At 37.9% G+C, this 20,413-nt stretch overlaps 1 protein-coding gene across 1 annotated transcript in view; it reads right to left on the reverse strand.

Moving 5' to 3' along the window:
• LOC127578781 (stathmin-3-like) overlaps nucleotides 1-20,154 on the reverse strand; it is a 52,575-nt gene extending 32,421 nt beyond the window's left edge. The window contains exon 1 of the mRNA XM_052031227.1: nucleotides 20,029-20,154. Within this exon, the coding sequence (XP_051887187.1) occupies nucleotides 20,029-20,047 (19 nt within the window). The 5' untranslated portion in view covers nucleotides 20,048-20,154. The remainder of the gene's footprint in view (nucleotides 1-20,028) is intronic.
• Between the last annotated feature and the right edge of the window lie 259 nt (nucleotides 20,155-20,413).

The following is a 20,413-nucleotide window of genomic DNA, read 5'->3' on the forward strand; positions in this document are numbered from 1 at the left end:
CAAAAAGATCCCAATAGGAAAAGAAGTTCATCCGTGGCTATCAAGAAAAGTTAAAGGTAATATTAGGGCAATGGAAATAGCTTATAATTTTAGCCAACAAGAACAGCAAGCCTGACGACTGGGAATATCTCAGGTTTCAGCAAAGAAGATCGAGAAACTGATAGGGAAAGAGAATGTGGAATTTCCCGGTGGTTTACCAAGAAACATTTGCTGTAAGGGTTTCTGTAGGTATTTAAAAAAGAAAAGATTAACTAAAGTTAATACAGGTCATTTACAGACTAAGAGAAAATAAATGGGAGAATTTATATATGGCAGACAAATAAATATTTTGTGTTGTGAAAGAAAGCACAAAAAGCTTACTCAAAATAGTGAAGAGCTACAAGTCTGCAGTGTTAAAGAGCTGAAAGCATGGGTATGAAAATAGCCCTGGAGAAAATAATAGGACTGAAGGGCAATAAACCTCCAGGACATGGTCACTGGCATCCAAGGATTTTGAACCAGGTGTCTATAGATACAATTGATGCGCTGGTTGTCGATTTCCAAAATTCCATAGCTTTGTTCCCAATGACTGGAGGGTAGCAAATGTAATGCCATTACTTAAGAATGGAGGAAGAGGGCAAACCGGGAAGTATACAAAGTTAATGTGATATTTGTACTAGGGAAAATGCTGGAAACTATTATCAAGGAAGAGGTAATTTAGCACTTTGAAAATAGTCATAGGGTTGGACAGCATCAACATGGATTCATGAAAGGGAAATCATGTTTAGCTACCTGTTGGAGTTTTTTGAGATTGAAACTAACAAAATAGACAAGGGCAAATCATTGATATGGTGCCTTTGGACTTTCAAAAGGGGTTTGATAAGATGCTACACAAGAGGTTATTATACAAAATTAGGGCACATGTTAATATATTGCTGTGGACTAAAGGCTGTTTAATGGCTAGAAAACAAAGAATAGGGAAAAAAAAATGTTATTTGAGGTTGGGAAGCTGTGTTTAACAAGATGCCACATAGAGAGATTCTGGGACCCAGCTGCTCACAATCTATAACAATGACTCGGTTGAGGGGATCAATTGCAATACATCCACATTTGCTAATGAAGCAAAGCAATATGGGCTGTGACAAGGATGCAGGGATGCTTCAGGGAGATGGACAGGTTAAGGACATTGCAAATGGAGTATAACATAGAAAAATGTGAAATCATCCACTATGATAGAAATGTTGAGTATATGTTAAACACAAACCATCCATAAGCTGTTGTTTAGAGCTACCTGGGTATTTTTATATACAAATCACTATAGGTTAACATGTAGTAACAGCAAATAATTAGAAAGACAAAGGGGTCTGTTGGCCCTTATTGCCAGTGGATTTGAGTACAAGAGTAGTACTCCAGTTATATAGGGGCCTAATAAGATTACATCTGGAATGTGGCATAAGGTTTAGCCTCCCTACCTAACAAAAGATATCACTGTGATAGAGTGCATCCACGTTTCACCACATTGATTCCTGGGAGTTGTGCATGTAGAAGGATTAAACTGACTGGGCCTATAATCTAGAGGTTAGGAGAATAAGAGGTGATCTCACTGAAACGTACAAGATTCTTGCCACTAATGTGTGGGAATAATGTTTTCACTGGTAAGGTGTCTGGAACCATTGATCACTGTCTCCAAATAAAGGGTTGGCCATTCATGACTGAAATAACGTGAATCCTTTGAATTCTCTACCCAGTCATTGAATCTATTCAGGATAGAGACTGATACATTTTTAACTATTACAGGAATCAAGATAAATAGGGTTAGTGTAGGAAAGCTGTGCTAATGTAACACATCAGCCATGATCTTATTGAACACTGGAGCAGACATAAGGCACCAAACCATCTATTACAACTTCTATTTCTTCTGTTTTTATAAAACTGAAGCTGTCATTATGAATAGTGAGTCATAGCTGGAAGTGGGCACCACATGTTTCAGACAAATGAAGGGACATTGTGTATTGACAATAGGCACCTTAGTCCAGAAATAGAGTGGTTTGCATCCAACCCCCAGACAAAGAAAGACGGTTTTATGTGTAATATTATAGACATTGGGGCTATATTGGTTGATTCAATGGTTGTCTTCAGTGGCAGCCTCCCTGATAATTGCTCATGTAGGGTTCGGTCCTTTAACTTACGTGCAACATTCTCTTTTAAAGGTCTGTGCTTGCAATCAGTTTCTTCATCACACACGTACACTTAAATTTTGCTGGTGGAAAGTCAAACATGCATTGCATGCTGGTTGATGTTACAGAACAACGTTCAGCAGCCCTAATTGTAGGCAAGTCATGTATGGAAGATTTCAATATAATTTTTCATTATGTACTAATTGCACACAAAAAGCAATCAATTTTTATCTTCAAATCTATCACCTAACTGATACAAACACCATGTATTATATGATAGAATTTATTAGGATTAATCATTTTACTGCAATTCTTTGAATGACGCATAAATCTTATTCATTTGTAATTGGTCATCCAGACAAAGGTGCTATCAGTCATGGTTACCTTTATTACTGCAATAAACCAGGACTGTTATTCTATTAGCTTCAAATAAAGTAAATCAGAACTTACTGATTGTAAATTTTTTACCTATTGTGTGGCATTTTATTCTCCCAATAATTTTCATCCTTTCAAATTTCTGCTGTGAAAATTGCTATCTTTTTTTTAAACCATTTAACAGACTTGATTACTCTTATCCTGTGCACTCCTGCAACATTGCTATTCATGGTAAAACAGGTTTCCAAATCACCTGACAGCTCTTGAGCACCTCATCCAAGAATCCATTCTTCATGTGCTTTGATGCAGGGTGCAAAACTTGTTTTACCCCGACCAGGTTGTAATGAATTCTGCAGATTTTGAGTACTCAAGTACAGTGCTGCTGGACACTCCCCTAAGAAATCTGGGTTGTGAGCTGGCTTTGATGGTCCCTAAGCGCCTCAGAAAGATCCATTAGGTGTGTGAATTGCTGGATGGGAAGGCAGTCAGGTCTGAGCATTTACAGACATCAATCTGTGGTATATTGAAAAGAGCATTCCTACTTCACCTGATTCCACAATAAGTTCAGTAAAAACATGAGACATATTTGGGGTGGCAGTCACAATACGCTTGAGTAGATCTTTATACTTTCAGCCACCCCTCCTAATCTTCAGTGTCTGTTTCCTCATTTTGTACTCAACTGTTTCTTACAATATAGGCATTATGAAATATTAGTTATTTTCTTGTTCTCCTTGACACTCCTTGAAGCAGATTTGTTTCTATGGTATTGTGCCAGTTCCATCTATTATAATGGAGTCAGCATAATTCTGTTCCAGCATTAACAGACTTACCCCCATGCTTCTTGCGAGAATTAGACTCACTGTGTTAAGTGAATTAACTTCGATGAAAATCAGTGATAATGTTCTTACTTTGTAAAAAAAAAAGTTTGTTCTTTTTTTCACTGTGTGTGTTCTAAAATCAAAATGAAGCTGTAGAACAAGATCTGGACAATATTCAGACATGGACTGCTATGTGGCAAGTAGTTGTTATGCCACATATGTTGAGGTCAATGAACATCTCCATCAAGAGTTTAATCACCTCCTGTTAACATTCAATTGCACTAACATTGTTGAGCCCCTATCAATATCCTCCGGGTCTCTATCAATCAGAAAGCTAATTGAACAGTTCACATGAATACTCAGCTACAAGTGCAGGTCAGATGCTAAGTATTCTGCCACGAGTGACTCATCTTTTACCCCCAGTGACTTATACTGTTTGTGATGCAGGAGTTGGGATTGTGATAGAGTGCCCTTCACTTGCCTGGACCAGTGAGGGTCCAACAGCAATCATGAAACTCAACCATTCTCCAAGACAAAGTAGCCAGATAGATTGATTTCACATTCACCACATTAAACATTCACTCCCTCCACTCTCGATGCACTATGGTTGCGTCATGTACCATCAACGGGTTACTATGTAGCAACTCCACCCAAGGCTTCTTCAACAGCACGTATCAAACTGGTGACTTCTATCACCTAGAAGGACAGAGGTAGCAGGATCATGGTCACATCACTATTTTCAAGTTTCCCTCCATGACACTTTAACGCAACTTGGAAATATATTATCTTTCATTATTAACAGATCAAAACCCTGAAACTCTCCATCTAACCACACTGTTGGAGTAACTTTGCAACAGGGTCTGCATTATTTCAACAGTCCCTGTAACTTAATAACATCAGGAGATTCCAAAATGCCTTTTAGTGAAATGAGTACATTTGCAGTATCAGCAATGTTATAATATGGGAATATTTCAATCAATTTGTACACAGCATGGTCCCACATACAGCAATAAAACAATGACCAGTTATTCCAGTTCAGTGATGTTGATTGGATGATAATAATTAAGTCAGAACACTGGGCAGTCTTCTCCTGCTCTCCACTGAATTCTTCAATGGGATTCTTTAAACTAGCTAAGTGAGCAATTGGAACTTCAGCGTGTCATTTTATTCTAAAGTGACAGCACTTCTAAGTGTTGGACAGTGGTAGCTGAGATTATATGCTTAAATTTAGGGAGCGGGTCTGGAACTCACAAAGTATTAAGACTCAAATGCAAGAGTGCTCCACTGTGTCAACATTGGCACTTCCACTTACTGAAATCAGCCAGGTCAGTTACTGGATTCTAAACTTGCTCAAAATGCCGGTACAATATTGTTTTAAGAATTGATCCACAGAATATCGTATATTGATGCAACTGTCTCATGTGCAAGCCAAGTACTGAAATCATAATCTATGCTCTGCAGTAGGATTCAGGTTGTTAAATCAGGACTTGATTGTAAATTATTATCACAATAAACATATCTCCAGTGTAAAGCCTTTCAATATAACAGAGGCATAAAACCACTGTGTTATAATGTTGCAGTGAGGCAGAGTAAAGCATTACCTCCAAAATCCTTTTATTCTAGTCAATCACAGCTCATAATTCTATATTTTCCACATAAAATTCTTTAACGTGAAAAATTCATTGTGAAATATTATGGTTAATGTGTCATTTTAAAAGGTTCAAGAAAGGTGGGAATGTTACTATGGAAGACAGGTCAACAACACTCCCCAGGGCCCTGACATTCATGGTGTATGTCCTGCCCTGGTTTAACCTCTCAACATGCATCACTTCACACATCTGAGCTAAATTCCACCAACCATTCCCATACCCACTTTCCCAGTTGATCTATATCCTGTTGCAACCATAGGCAAACTTCTTCACTGTCCACTATACCACCAATTTTGTTGTCATCCATTAACTTACTAATCATGCCTACATACTCATTATATATATGATGATATATATATATGCTGAATAGCAGAGAACCCAGGACCAATCCCTGTGGCACACCAATGGCCACAAGCCTCCAATCTGATAAACAACCTTCCACTGCCACTCTCTGCTGCCTATCATCAAGTTAATTTTATATCTAATTGGCTAGCTCACCCTGGATCACACATGTTCTAACCTTCTGGACCAGCCACCCATGTAGCATCTTATAAAAGGCCTTTCTAAAATCCACTGCCATGCCCTCATCAATCCTCTTTGTCACCTTTTCAAAAAACTCTATAAAATTTCATGAGACATTATTTCCCACTCACAAAACCATGCTGACTATCCTTAATCAGTCCTGGCCTTTCCAAATGCAAATGAATCCTGTCTCTCAGAAACCCCTCCAGTAACTTTCCCACTACCGATGTAAGGCTCGCCAGTTCCCTGGCTTAGCCCTGCTGCCTTTCTCAAATAAAGGCACAACATTAGCTATCCTCCAATCTTGTGGTCCCTCACCGGAGGCTAATCATGCAAAAAACTCTGTCAGAGCCCCAGCGATCTCCTCCCTTGCTTCCCATTACATCCTTTGATGCATCTGTTCAAGCTTGAGGGATTTATCCACCGTTATTGGTTTCAAGACCTCCAACACATCCTTCTTCATAACGTTGATATGCTCCAGGATATCACTGTTCCCTCTCCTGAATCCCCCCCCCCTCCAACTTCCATGTCCTCCCACACAATAAATACAGATGAGAAGTATTCATTTAAGACCTTGCACATTCCCCTTGGCTCCACACATAGATAACCACACTGATTTATAAGGGGACGTATTCATTCCTAGTTACCCTTTTATTCTTAATATACTTATGGAATGCTTTGGGATTATTTTATCTGCCAGGAATATCTCATGGCCCCTTTTTACTTCCCAATTTCCTTATTAAGTGTGCTCCTACATGCCTTCTGCTCCTCAAGGGACTCGTTTGATCCCAGCTGCCTGTACCTGACATATACCTCCTTCTGTTTCCTCACCAGGTTCTCAATATCCCTTGTCGGCCAAGGTTCCCTAATCTTGCCAGCCTTGCTCTTCACTCCACCAGGAACACACTGGCCCTGAACTCTTCCTAGCTCACTTATGAAAGCCTCCCACTTGCCCCTTTAACTGCAAACAGCCTTTCCCAATCAACTTTTGAGAGCTCCTGTCCAATGCCATCGAAATTAGCCTTCCCCAAATTTAGGACTTTTATTTGAAGACAACTCTTATCTTTTTCCATGACTATCATGAAACTAATAGACATCATCACTAGTCCCAAATACTCCCCTATCAACCACTTGCCCAGCTTCATTTCCAAAGCTTTGCTACTTACCATACTAATAATCATTTTACTGTAATCAAATTAACCTACCTGCAAGTATTTAGGATGTTGAAGGAAACCGGAATAGCCAGAGAAGTTCCCTGTGGTCATATGGAGAATGTACAAACTCCTGATACACAGCATCCAAGGGCTAACCCAGGTTCCTAAAGCTGTGAGGCAGCAGCACTACCTGCTGCACCCTCTTGCCACCCAGTAACTCTTCCTCCAGATTCAGATGAACAAATGTGAGTCCTAAAAACTTTGAAAGCTAGTAGAGTCTGCCCCAGCTTTGCTGGCTGCAGAAGTTGTAAAGGTTTTTAAAATGTCTCCAACATTTAAGAACTACTCAAAATGAAGTGAATAATTAAAAATGCTGAAAACATTAAAATGTTTTTTTAGAAAGTACATAAAATGATGCTAAATGCACACAAAAGGCTAATGTTATTAAATACTATAAATAAAGTAATTCAAAAAAGGAATCTAGCTCTCCTTTTTGTTTATTGGCAGCAGCCCAATAATCAGCATTGAAATCAATGGGTGGGTGGATTCTCTGCTATCTAACCAGGTGCAGGAAACAAGAGATGATTTCCCAACATAAATACTGGAGGATCTGAGCCAGACTGAGCTCTATAAGTGGACTTCATGTTTGTTTGGAAATTGCTGGCATCTACCGTGACATATGAAGATAGGGATATTAAAGGTCTTCAAATTCACTTAAGTTCTCTTTCAGAACCTGCTGGAGGAACTCAGCAGGTCAAGCAGCATCTGTAGAGGCAAAGGGATAGTCAACGTTTCAGATCAGGACCCTGCATCAGGTCTGGACTTTTCCTCTAGATTCCAGCATCTGCAGTCTCTTGTGTCTGCAGCATCAAAGGCATGTGCTCTGTATCTACCTGCAGCTCCAACCAAGCAGTTCCAATGTAGTTGCAAACTACCTGCTAACATGGAAAATTGCCCAGGTTGGTCCTGTCCTTGAAATCAGAATAAAACTAATCCAGTTAAATAATGCCCATTAGCTTATGCTCAAACATCAGAAAAGTGATGAATAGATCATCAAGAACACCATAAATTGACCGTTACCAGTAACCTACTCACTAATATCCACTTTAAATTCCACTGAGACCATCTGGCTCCTGACCTAATGACAACCTGGCTCCAAATGTAGACAATAGAGCTGAATTTCAAAAGTGAGGTGGAAGGATTCTCTTTGATTATCTCATTTTAATTCATATTTCAGGACTCAAGGAGTCCTGATGAAACTTGGAATCATCAGGAAACTTGAACTGCAGAATCATCCTCATTTTATATTAAACCATCATTGACTCTACTCGCTATCTAATATTTAGATTCTAAGATCACTGCAGGCCCATCATGGTAATGTGATAAAGTTGGGGTTACTACCCCTCTGTTGAGCTTCAGGTGTACCCACACAGGAGCAAAATGGTCGGTCTGTGCACCATGAAGTACCTTATGTTGAACCTCAGTAAGCTCACAAATTCAGAGACTCCAGCTGAGCAGTAACATGATCTGCACCACACAGGGTGACCCTGGAAAGTTGGGAGCAGGAACCATAATATATAAAACAGATGTATTGATAATGATTGATAAAGTCACTTTTGCTGGAAATTCAATTACACTTTATTTTCCAGTGTATCGTAATTGAAAATCAATTTTCTCATGAGTGAAATGCAATAACAATCAATTATTGTTGTTCAGCACAACACAAAAAATTTGACCAGGCCCTTCCAGCAGTGAGTCACCTTTGCTACTCTGATGTGATTTCAGTGTGACAGCTACATGGAATGGTGTCATTTTCCATGCACCACTCTTTATGGATCAGTGCAGGAGAATTTGCACCATATTGGTCTGCCAATGTTCGTCATCAGAACAAAACTCCCAGGAAAATACAGCCTATTTAATGCAGAACTGGCCGGGCAAGGTAAATGAAATAACTTCCCAAATCCTTGGATCCCCTGACATTAAAACTGCTTCACTGGACACTCCATTCTCCAGGTGGCCCTCTAGCTCCACAAACCCCATCCTCGATCTGAGTCCCTCCCACCATTCCTTAATCTCCACCCAGCAAATTTCCTGGCTTGGAATCCCATATTCGCCCTCGAATTCTCAGATTTCAATTGCTCCCCTGTCCCTCCACCACACTGTGGCTGACAAGGGAAGTCAAAGACAACATAAAAGAAAAAGAGAGGGCATACAATATTGCAAAAAAATTGGTGGGAAGCTAGAGGATTGGAAAGCTTTTAAAAATCAACAGAGGCAACTAAAAAAGCAATGAGGGAGAAAAGATGAAATATGAAGGTAAGCTAGCCAATAATATTAAAGAAGATACCAAAAGTTTTTTCAGATACATAAAGAGTAAAAGAAAGGCAAGAGTGGACATTGGACAACTGGAAAATGATGCTGGAGAGGGATTAATGGGGAACAAAGAAATGGTGGACAAACTGAGTAAGTATTTTGCATCAGTCTTCACTGTGGAAGACACCAGCAACATGCTAGAAATTCGAGAGAGTCAGGGGGCAGAAACGAGTGTAGTCACTATTACTTAGGAGATGGTGCTTGGGAAGCTGAAAGGTCTGAAGGTGGATAAGTCACCTGGATCAGATGGACGACACCCCAGGATTCTGAAAGAGGTCGCTGAAGAGATTGTGGAGGTATTAATAGTGATCTTTCAAGAATCACTAGATTCTGGAATGGTTCCAGAGGACTGGAAAAAGACAGGAAATTATAGGCCAGTTAGCCTGACTTCAGAGGTTAGTAAGATGTTAAAGTCCATTATTTAGGATGAGGTTTCAGGGTACTTGGAAGCACACAATAAAGGAGGCTGAAGTCAGCATGGTTTCCTTAAGGGGAGATCTTGCCTGACAAATCTGTTGGAATTCTTTGAGGAAGTATCAGGCAGGATAAACAAAGGAGAGTCAGTGGATGTTGTTTACTTGGATTTTCAGAAGGCCTTTGACAAGCTGCCACACAAGAGGCTGTCAAACAAGATAGGAGCCCATGGTATTACAGGAAAGGTACTAGCATGGATAGAAGACTGGCTGACTGGCAGAAGGCAAAGAGTGGGAATAAAGGGGGCCTTTTCTGGTTAGCTGCCGATGACTATTGGTGTTCCACATGGGTCAGTGTTGGGTCTGCTACTTTTCACATTATATGATAACGATCTGGATGACAGAATTGATGGCTTTGTGGCCAAGTCTGCGGATGATGCAAAATAGGTGCAGGGACAGGTAGTGTTGAGGAAGCAGGGAGTCTGCAGAAGAACTTGGACAGGTTGGGAGAATGAGCAAAGATGTTGCAGATGGAATACAGCGTAGGGAATTGTACGGTCATGCACTTTGGTAGAAGAAATAAAGGCGTAGCCTATTCTCTAAACAGGGAGTGAATTCAGAAATCGGAGGTGCAATGGGATTTGGAAGACCTAGTGCAGGATTCCCAAAAGGTTAACTTGCAGGTTGAGTTGGTAGTAAGGAGGGCAAATGCAATGTTATCTTTCATTTTGAGAGGACTAGAATATAAAAGCAAGGATGTAATGCTGAGGTTTTATAAAATGTTGGTCAGACCACATTTGGAGTATCGTGAGCAGTTTTGGGCCCCATATCTAAGGAAGGATGTGCTGGCATTGGAGAGGGTCCAGAGGAGGTCTACGAAAATGATCCTGAGGCTGAAAAGGTTAATGGGTGAGGAGCATTTGATGGGTCTGGGCCTGTACTAGCTGGAGTTTAGAAGGATTGGGGGAAGGGGGAGGGGATCTCATTGAAACTTACGGAATATTGAAAGGCCTGGAATAGAGTGGATGTGGAGAGGGTGTTTCCAGTTGTGGGAGAGGCTCAGACCAGAGGGCACAGCCTCAGAATAGAAAGATGTCCCTTTAGAACAGAGATGAGGAGGAATTTCTTTAGCCGGAGGATGGTGAATCTATGGAATTGATTGCCACAGATGGCTTAGAGGCAAAGTCATTGGGTATATTTAAAGTGGCAGTTGATAGGTTCTTGATTAGTAAGGGCATCAAGGTTACGGGCAGAAGCCAGGAGAATGGTGTTAAGAGGGAAAAATAAATCAGCCATGATCGAATGGCGGAGCAGACTTGATGGGCTGAATGGCCTAATTCTGCTCCGAGGTCTTATGGTCTTAAAGTCACTGCTTGTGGAGAGACAGATCCAGTCCTCCCACAACTCAAGTTTGATCTGTTGGGCAGTGACCAAAATGATCTTTAGCCTGCAGCACCTACACTATTTTAATATACCCTTTGGAAATTTCCTGGACTTTATAGATGCTTTTAGAGCTATAGCGCATAAACTGAATAAATGATAACACAAGACAGAGACAGAAATTATTTCTTTATATGAAGAAGCCAATTTAGACTGGAGTCAGAGTTAAGGATATTCAAATGCTTAGTGGCCAGGACCTGAGCCAATCATAGGGTCCAAATGACATCAGTGGTTGGAGGGGAGTTATCGGTGTGGTGTATGGGATAGAGGATAGAAGGTAAGTAAAGGAACAAAGAACTTACATTTTGGAGTCATTGTATGGTGCAGCACTCTTAAAACCTAGCTGGCCTTGGAGTGCCTAAGAGCAGGTGCTCCTAAGAAAGTGTGAACAGCATGAGGAATGATGTCATTTGACTTGGCACAGAAATCGCAACAGACACACAAGTGTAGCTCCAACCAGGCAGAAACTAGTTGAATTTCCAGAGTGATACAAAACAACCATAAGTGGTTGTCATCACCCTTCATTCTGAGAAAAATCCATTTGGATTTGCATAGTGCTTAAATAAACTGCACTGCATGATTAAATTTCTAGGCCACTGTGTCAACATTACTCATTCAACTCGGAGGTTATTTATCTCTTCGTGTTTGAATTAATTCCTGTACATCCTAGATTTACCACTTGTTGGCTGGAGCCCTTTAAGATTTCACTTACTTAAATGGGAAAATTGTACATTTTACATAAAATCTGCTGGCTCTCTATTTACAGAAGAAAACTCCTATATATATATGACACAGCTGCAGCCTTTTATCTTTCTACTTTGATACACTGGATCCTCAGAAGAGCTGGTGGTGGGGTATCTGTCTGGGCTCAGTCGTCTACTCTTGCAAGCTTTCTAATTGACAACATCAGTAATAATAATGAAGCAAAGGCAGGTGCTTAAGAACCTGGACCACTTCAAAATGGATGCCCCAATCACAGTATCACCAGTTGAATAAAAACAACCAACTTTCAAACAAAATATATTAAAACTTCAGATATGGAGGATATCACATTTGTAAATTTTCCCAACTTCATGGGACTATCCCACTAAATATGCATGTTTAGTTTATAATGCAGGTTGTCCCCAAGGTATTACTTGAGACTGTGGCAAATCAGAGTTGAACACAATCATCTAGCATTTCCTCCTCCATTATTTTACTGAGAGCATCATCTATTTATTCAAAGCACGTTCATGCCTTTGTAAAAATATTAAGGAGAGGAATTTCAGATAAATTTCTTAGTCATTCCTCAATTATGAACTTGGATTGCAACTGCAGATGTTTTGATTTTGCAATCTGGCTTGGAGTATTTTTTCACGTTCATTCATGGGATATGGATGTTATTGGCAAAGTCGTCATTACTAATTGCTCTTGAACTAATTTGTTGGTTGACTTTAGATTCCATTAGGTTCAATCACGTTGTAGAAGTGGCTAGGCTCAGAGGCTAGATTGGGTAAGGACGACAGATTTCCTTCCCCAAAGTGAAGCAGATGGCTTTTTCAATGACAAGCCAAGCCAATTTTCTTTTATTAATTAACCAAACCTTCCTTCCTGTTGCCATGGTGACATATGAACTCCTAACCACAATGCTGTCATTGCCTTTTTTCAGTTTTATCCTGTTATTTGGGCATTATCAAGATGAGTGCAGCTTGACAGTTTCTGTGTTTGGTATTATAGGCAGCCAGATAATAAAGGTCATAAGTCTGGGCAGGACTCTTTTGTTATTCAGTTTTATACACACTGTAAATGAAAACTGGAAACCATTTTATAACACCAGATATTTCAATACATCTGCACAGCATATTCAGAAAAACTACTTCTCTCTATTTTAAAAATATGACAAATTTTTGAAAGCTATTTTCAATTGATGAACAGTAACGATCTCCTCCATGTATGCTGGCCATGCTGTTAACTTTGTCACATATTTACTGAGGGTATATAATGAAAATGATTTTTTTCTCTCTATGCAATCTAATAACCTTTGTTTCCTTCTACATGCACCCACCCCACAGTTCAATTTAGGTACTCTGTGTTTTTTTTAACATCCTATTTCAATCATTGCAAATAATATTTGCCCCAACAGGAAAGGAAATGATTGCTTATCCTGTATGATAAATAAAATAAAAAGCATTAAAATGAAAAACATTAAAAATTGTAATGCATTTATATATTCCATTGAGATCATAAACATGAAGGGCTTCATGGTGATACATCATTTCTTTCATTTCATATCCTTTAAAGATTTTTAAATATTCTCAGGTGCCAATGACACCTCTATTAGTTACAGTGCTGGAGCAAAGCAGCTAGCACTGTGGTAAGAAATCATTTAGATTGGTGAATTATTTTTTATTATCCTATTCATTTATTTCTATGTGAACTCTCAATGGAGTGCATTCATAAAGGAACTTACTTTTTAAATTTGAATAGTTTTCCAACTTTTGGTGACTGCAGAACCATACATATTAATCAAATGCCTAGAACAAAGATTCCAATGTCGCAGTTAACAAGTGTATGATGTGAATAATGATAAGTCTATTAGAGGATGTTTGGCTTCCAAATCAGTCCAGTTCTTTCTTTACTCCACAGAAACACTTCCAATACTGAATGTTTAAATGTACCTGGTATCATTTGCTAGGTTTGTTATAATATCATCAAGAAGCTAGTACCTCCCTGCTATACACACATCTGGAATGCATACACATTTATATACTGCACTGTAACATTTCTAAAAATGGTCTCTCTGTAACCTGAATGAATTTCTGTGGGCATGTTATTAATTCTCTTCCTTTTGCATTCTTCCATATTATATATCCACTGCTATATTAGAGCTTAGATATGAATTTGCAAATGGAAAGATTGGTTTTATTAAACACACCATCGAATAACACATTTCAATGTACAGTTATCTCACTCTAATGCAGCCATTGTTCATTGATCCATTTATCGAAGTGGAACATATTAACCATGTAGAAATAGGATGGCATATCCAAAGATTAGATCATCCGAGAAGGAGATTTTAAGACAATGAATGGCACTGGTCTTATCTGAATAATGGAACCATTCATAGGTCTCATCTTCCCTGAGCATTTGAACATTATATACTCCTCTGTAATATCTCTCATAAAATTGTATTACATCGTAAAACTTGAAATGTGTACTCAGTGACAATACTGTACTATGGTTTTGAGAACAATATGAAGGGTTTAATGGGCATTACTAAATTATCGGCAATAAGTTATCACCATAGTTGTATTTATTAGTAAAATGAAACATAGAAGTAGTTCAGAGAAAAGTAATACAATTTTAGGATCTAGATGTCAACTGAGCTCTTAACACTTCTTTAAAAATAATGGCCATCTGTCCTTTGTCATGAATTTACATTATTTGACAATCTTTCCAGGAGCTGATACTGTTAGTTATTAACAACACATACTTGTCAGAAACATTACAAATCAGAACCTTTCACTCTTTACTGATACCACCTCCTCTGAACTTAAAGGGCATAAAGTCATCCTTTATTATATCCAGTAAATTGTAAGAGAATCTAAATAAAAATTTAAAAGTCTAATACATGTTGGATCTGAATCACATTCCACTATTTTTATTCTATTTTTATTGTTTTCTTCCATTCTATTTTGTATTTTAATAATTTAATATATTTCTGGTGAGTTTACATCTGTCATAGTGAAGATCCTGCAAGGAGGCAGTCAAGTCAACCTGTATATCCCCAATATAACACATTCAATATTGAAATAGTACTTGTTGACTCCAGCCAACACCATACTCCAGAAGTGACTGCACACTTATCCAGTACCTATTATTGTTCCTCACCTCAGTAGACATAAGCCTTTCACATATGCCTGTGCAGGTATAATTGAATGCCAATTATGAACAAAATAGGAATCAAAACTGTATATGTTATTGACCAGTATGATTAGATATCAGAAGTTTCACTTTCCATTGTAACCCAGTTTTAACAAGCCATTAGGTGGCTGTAGTGAGAATATGCCACTTATGAGATTATTACTCCAGCTTTAAGTAATGAGACACCTGGAATATCAGCTTCTCTTAAACTAATGATAGCTGTCGGAGAGAAATTTTAGTGTGGCTTCCTTCTATAACAGAGAATCGCAAAGACTACATGTTATATCAGAGAAATAAAGTGCTGGACATAGCACAGCTTCTCCTTATAACATGTCTCTGATCATGAAGGGATTATTAATAACCTTCCATTTCAATAACTTAACAGATGAGAATCATGGATCCTTTAGAGAATTACACAACTATAAATGATGAAGGTATCTCCCTGTCTCTCTGAACTTCAGTACAGTAATTGTGCAACAATTCAGATATCAAATCAAAACCTAGATTCAAAGTACTCTCCACAGTCCGGAAGATAGGATTCAGCAGCTGGCAAATCTGCTGTTTAAATTGAATGCTAGTAAGTGACAAACACACATAATCACACAGGATCTGACAATAATGTTAAAAATTTTAAATTATTTAGAAGAAAATTTAAATTTGGAAAAGTTAAAAGAAAACACACATACACTTAAAACAATTACACCTTTAAATTAACTTAATTAAATGAAGTGAAAACCTTTATTTACCTTTCTCCCAGCAGTCGCTTTCTCCCATTGATTTCAGTGGGCTTTTGTTGTAAATGCGCCCAGTTAACCTAGAATGGGCTAGTGAGCTGATTTCCCAGCCTGAGAGGTGGGAAATTTGAGGAAGTTTGCACTGCCCGGTCCAACTGTAACTGTCCTGCAGTTGGTGCTGTACTGAGCAGAAGTCCCCGATACACCATCCAATTAGAAATTGAGCAGTTATGGGTACATTTGCCAGCAGATCTGCAGTGGATGTCAGCTGAAATTTCCCCCATTGTTTCTGATATTCATGCCAAGGAAAACACCTAACTGTATCTTCAAATAGGTTTTACAATGGCAATAGAACAATTGCTTTGTCAAGTGGTAGATTATTTGGAATCCATATAATGGTTTTCAAACAACCTTTACAACAATGTTGTAACACGTTAAAGAAAAATCAATATACTGCAGATTTTGGTAGTACAAAAGAGAAACAGAAATTACTGGAAACACAAGGCAAGTCAGGCAGCACAGAAAGAATGAGCAAATTAGTGTTTCAGCTATGCACTAGATTCTTGCCTGTTGACTGTTTCTATCTTTTTCAGTTTTGGTTATCTTGCATTGAATGTTGCCTTTCTTGAACAAACTTTTAGCCATTTACAGCATCTTCTTGTCAAATCTAAAACAAGTCCTACAAAACTTAATAATGCTTTGGGATTCACATCAGGAAAATGCTGAAGACAAAGACTGAGTGAATTATTATCTGAGGGAAATGGGGATATTATTTTACCAAAGCAAAATATAATGGATAGTGGAAATCTGCAGTAAAAACTGAAAATGCTAGAAATACGCACTTCAGGTCAATTGCCTATCATTAGATCACTTATTAGGAGATTACTTTGATTGTAGTCAGTAAATTTAGAGGCTGTGGTATTCAGAAAGTTGCATAACCCCATGTCCATACAAAAACTGGTAAACATTGGTATGGAGTTTCCACCTTGAACACAAAATCTTCTTACATTGCATCCACTGAAAATCTACAAGGATTTTGTTTGCAGATCCAATTTAAAGAGAAAAGCTGACGGGGGTGGATAAGTGAGGTGCATTCCCAGGGGGTTTTGATGTGTTTGTCTGTGTTAGGAATGAAAGTGAACATCTGGACTTAAGTAATAAATCGGGTCAATGAAATCTCTCACATCAGGCAGCATGGCAAAAGATCAAAAACAAGCTGTAAAATGTAAATCAAAGGCCAGCAAACCTAACATTAAATAATTGCAGCAAATTTCTCACACTGTGATAGTAATTCTAATACAATTAAAAATAATTCAGTAGTGCATATTGTGCTTGATATAACATATTCGTACCAAGATGAATCCAATCAGAAATTGCACTCTATTAACATAAATGTCCTTGTGTGTTGTTGTCCTTTGGGATATCAAGTATAATGCACATAAAATACATCAGGAAACAGCTGATATATCATTACCCAAAGGCACATAACTTATCAGTTTGTGATTGAAAGCTCAAGCGTCTGTTTAAAGGCAATTACTCTTTCTTGCTTATGGAAAGATTTCATTGTGACAATGCTGCAAACGCATCTGAGAGAATAAGTCTTCTAACAAATTCAATGATTTCAGGCTGTCAGATTTGTAAATATAATGCTTCTCAAGTGATTCAGTTTTATAATGCACTTATGTACCATATCAACATTTCTTAATTGACATGTAAATATGCACTTGGTAGAGTAAGTGTACATAAAGATCTAAATGTAAAGAAGATGTTAAACTAAATTGTCACCAAAAGCTTTGTGTTATTATTTTTTAGGAAAACATTTTAAAATGGCAAATAACCTAAGCAAATATTCAAAAGTCTATTAAATACCAAATCCTCTTCCTTGTTTTCTCAATATACTGTTGTTAAGTTCCTAAAAATGACCTGCACTGGTGAACATTGTAAAGCAAAAATGGAAGGAAGTAATGAAGTATAAGCATGCCTTAGCCATAAATTCTAAAGGTCTTTAATATTTTCAATTAAGTGAAAGGTTACAGAATGTATTTACTGGATAGCAATCTTCTCTACCACCTACAGGCGAAACTAATCTATACAGGAAAATAACAGTTTATTAGCATTAATAATTTGATTATTTTTACTTGTTCAAAACAGGAAAATAACTGGCTACACAGCAAATGTTTCAAAATCTAAGTGGATGATCTACAACACTAAAAGAATGAACAGGTAAGTTATAATGCTTTGTTTAAAATATAAAACACTCATTAAGCATCCAAACATTTTATTACAGGACCCCCACTTGTCTTGCACCACAAATTGCAGTACAAGTGATTTGACACTCACAGACACTGCCTCAGTTTGATGCAGGTTTCAGCTGTGACGACACGGCCTGCAAATCTGGCCAGGCACTGCAGATGCTGCAAACCTTTGTCATTTATGACAGCAAACTAATGGTTTTGTTATAATAAAAAGACTTCATAATTTAATTTCTTCCAAATACCATGTAAGCTTATGCCAGGTCAACAAAGTGTGTTAACTTCAATAAAATTAATTCAAATCAAATAATTGTTCTCCATAAGTGCATCCAAGCCTGTTATTATTTTCATACTTCTATAACTGCAGAAAATAGAAGGTCAGGTATTTGTATGAAAGCAATTGAATTATTGAGACAATTTAAAGTCATTTTCCATTGCTGTTTTAATTTACTAGCACAGGATTTTACTGATAGCTATCCCATTTTAAGTATTTAGTATGATAATATCTTCACTTGCTTATTTAGCATCCCTTTCATCTTCACAGTGGCTGGCGTGCGTATTCCTCAAGGCTATGCTTGCCTTATATTTACCATATTTCCAACACTTCTATGCACACAAGATTTAGGTCTGCCAGGAAACAATAAACAATCTACTTTGTCCATAGTTTATGTTCTGTGTATAGAAAGAGAAAGACATATACAAATAAATAGCATTTGGAATTCTTGGCTGTGTACTTCGTGAAGCAAGCTATAATTTCCAAAGACTTGTTTAACTGGTAGCCCAGCATTGTAAATGCATTCTAGAGTATCTTGATTTATGCCAAGTACTTAGTAGTTTTGCAAACTGTTATTCACCTGAGAAATTGTTTGAAATTTTGCAGAGTCAGTGCCAGGTTCTTTGCAGAGATTGCCATGATACAACTTGATTTTCTTTACTGCTCACTAATCATAAAACCACAGAGCAGCTATTTTGTTGGTCTCCTCTACATCATCCATGTTGTTGTTGGACTTGTCGCTGCTTACCCAGCATGCCCTCCACCTACAATTTTAAATTTAATATTCTGTACAATAAACTCTCCAAACAAAAATCCATTTGGTGCTTCTGGAAGTCTAAGCAGATCCTTGCTGCAGTAATTCAGCATTTACAAATTATTAACCTCTATTCATTTATATTGTGCTGGGAATTGACTTCATTTGAGAAGAATGAATGCTTGCCCGTCTCCTTCAGCAACACAGTAGAAGCACCATTGTTTCAGTTTTCCTCAATAAACAGCCTACTTTTTCTCATTGCTGTTTTTATTTGTATCACAAAGAAACTTTCTAATTTGTAGAGCACTCAAAACTAATAATTTTTGTCTTGCAATTCCCATTAGCTATTTATTCTTCATAACATGGGTCAATAAAGCAGATTAAATTATTCTGGGATTTGGCTACTATCAGTAGCAGTCTCAGCAAAGAAATAGCAAATTACTTTAAAAGAAACTATCTTTGGGCAATCAGAGTTTTTTAAATTTAATCGGAAATTGAAATTTCTGAAGTCTTAAGGAAATATACAGAAATCTAACTAGAGACCTGGTAGAGTTGTGGATTTTAGTTCAGGTACAATTTTCTGGTTGAAACTGGCCTGAGAAATGAACATCTCCTGATTGCAGTTTTTTCTCATTTAATCCATTTTACTGACCTAGTTTCGGTGACATTCCACAGCCTATTTCCGATGCAAATTGCTAACTACGCAGGCTTGTGTCACCCACTATGCTTGCCATCGATGCTATTTCTGATCAATTTATTTGGAAGGCAATTCCCTCTCATTTTCTGCCTCAGGGTGTTCAGACATGCAGACCTTCACAATTTTCTGTCCACCCGGGAAAGAAATATGGCTGCTGGGTGGAACCTTCTGCATTAAGTCAAATTTGCCTCACACTGCTTATGGAAGACTGAAAAAAAAATGCTGATCATTTCCTTTTCCATGGATTAAATAATACAATTCTGATATATTAGCAATTCCATATACATCATCATTTCAAATTACAGCATGTACTTTCATGAAATAAAAATATAAAATTTTTAAATAATCATTTAAGCTATCAATTGAACTGTAACCCACACTGCATTCAGATCTGCCCTTGGAAAATGAAATGCTAACAGATTTTTCAACACAATATCTTGCTCTCCCCTAAAGTAAACTAACATGCAAAATATATTTATAAAGCAATAAACATAAAAGAAATGTCTTTACATACCTGCTACGGTGCTAGACATGATGATGTAGGATGTAGAGGCTCAAGTAGCAGGAATGAGATGAGTCTGTGCTGCAGTGGTGTGGAGGCAGATGTCTGAATAAGGCACTGACTCAGTGGTGTGCAAACCGCAGAAGGGGAAGAGGAGAGGCAACCTGTTAGAAACAATAAATCTGAGTGGCAGAGGTAATGCTTTGATGTCACTGCTGTACTGCCTCTTTCCCTGCACAATGAATATTAATTTGCTAATGGTTCTAAGATCTCCTGGTCTTAAAGTGTATTAATAAAACTGTTTGAATTAGATGGTATACTTGAAAACTCCCCTACTAATTGCACATTCCAAATGGTAGCTGTTTCAGCCAGTTTGACATTGTAAGTTATTTTAAAA

Source organism: Pristis pectinata, chromosome 16 (genome assembly GCF_009764475.1).
Source record: "Pristis pectinata isolate sPriPec2 chromosome 16, sPriPec2.1.pri, whole genome shotgun sequence".
Lineage (NCBI taxonomy): Eukaryota > Metazoa > Chordata > Chondrichthyes > Rhinopristiformes > Pristidae > Pristis > Pristis pectinata.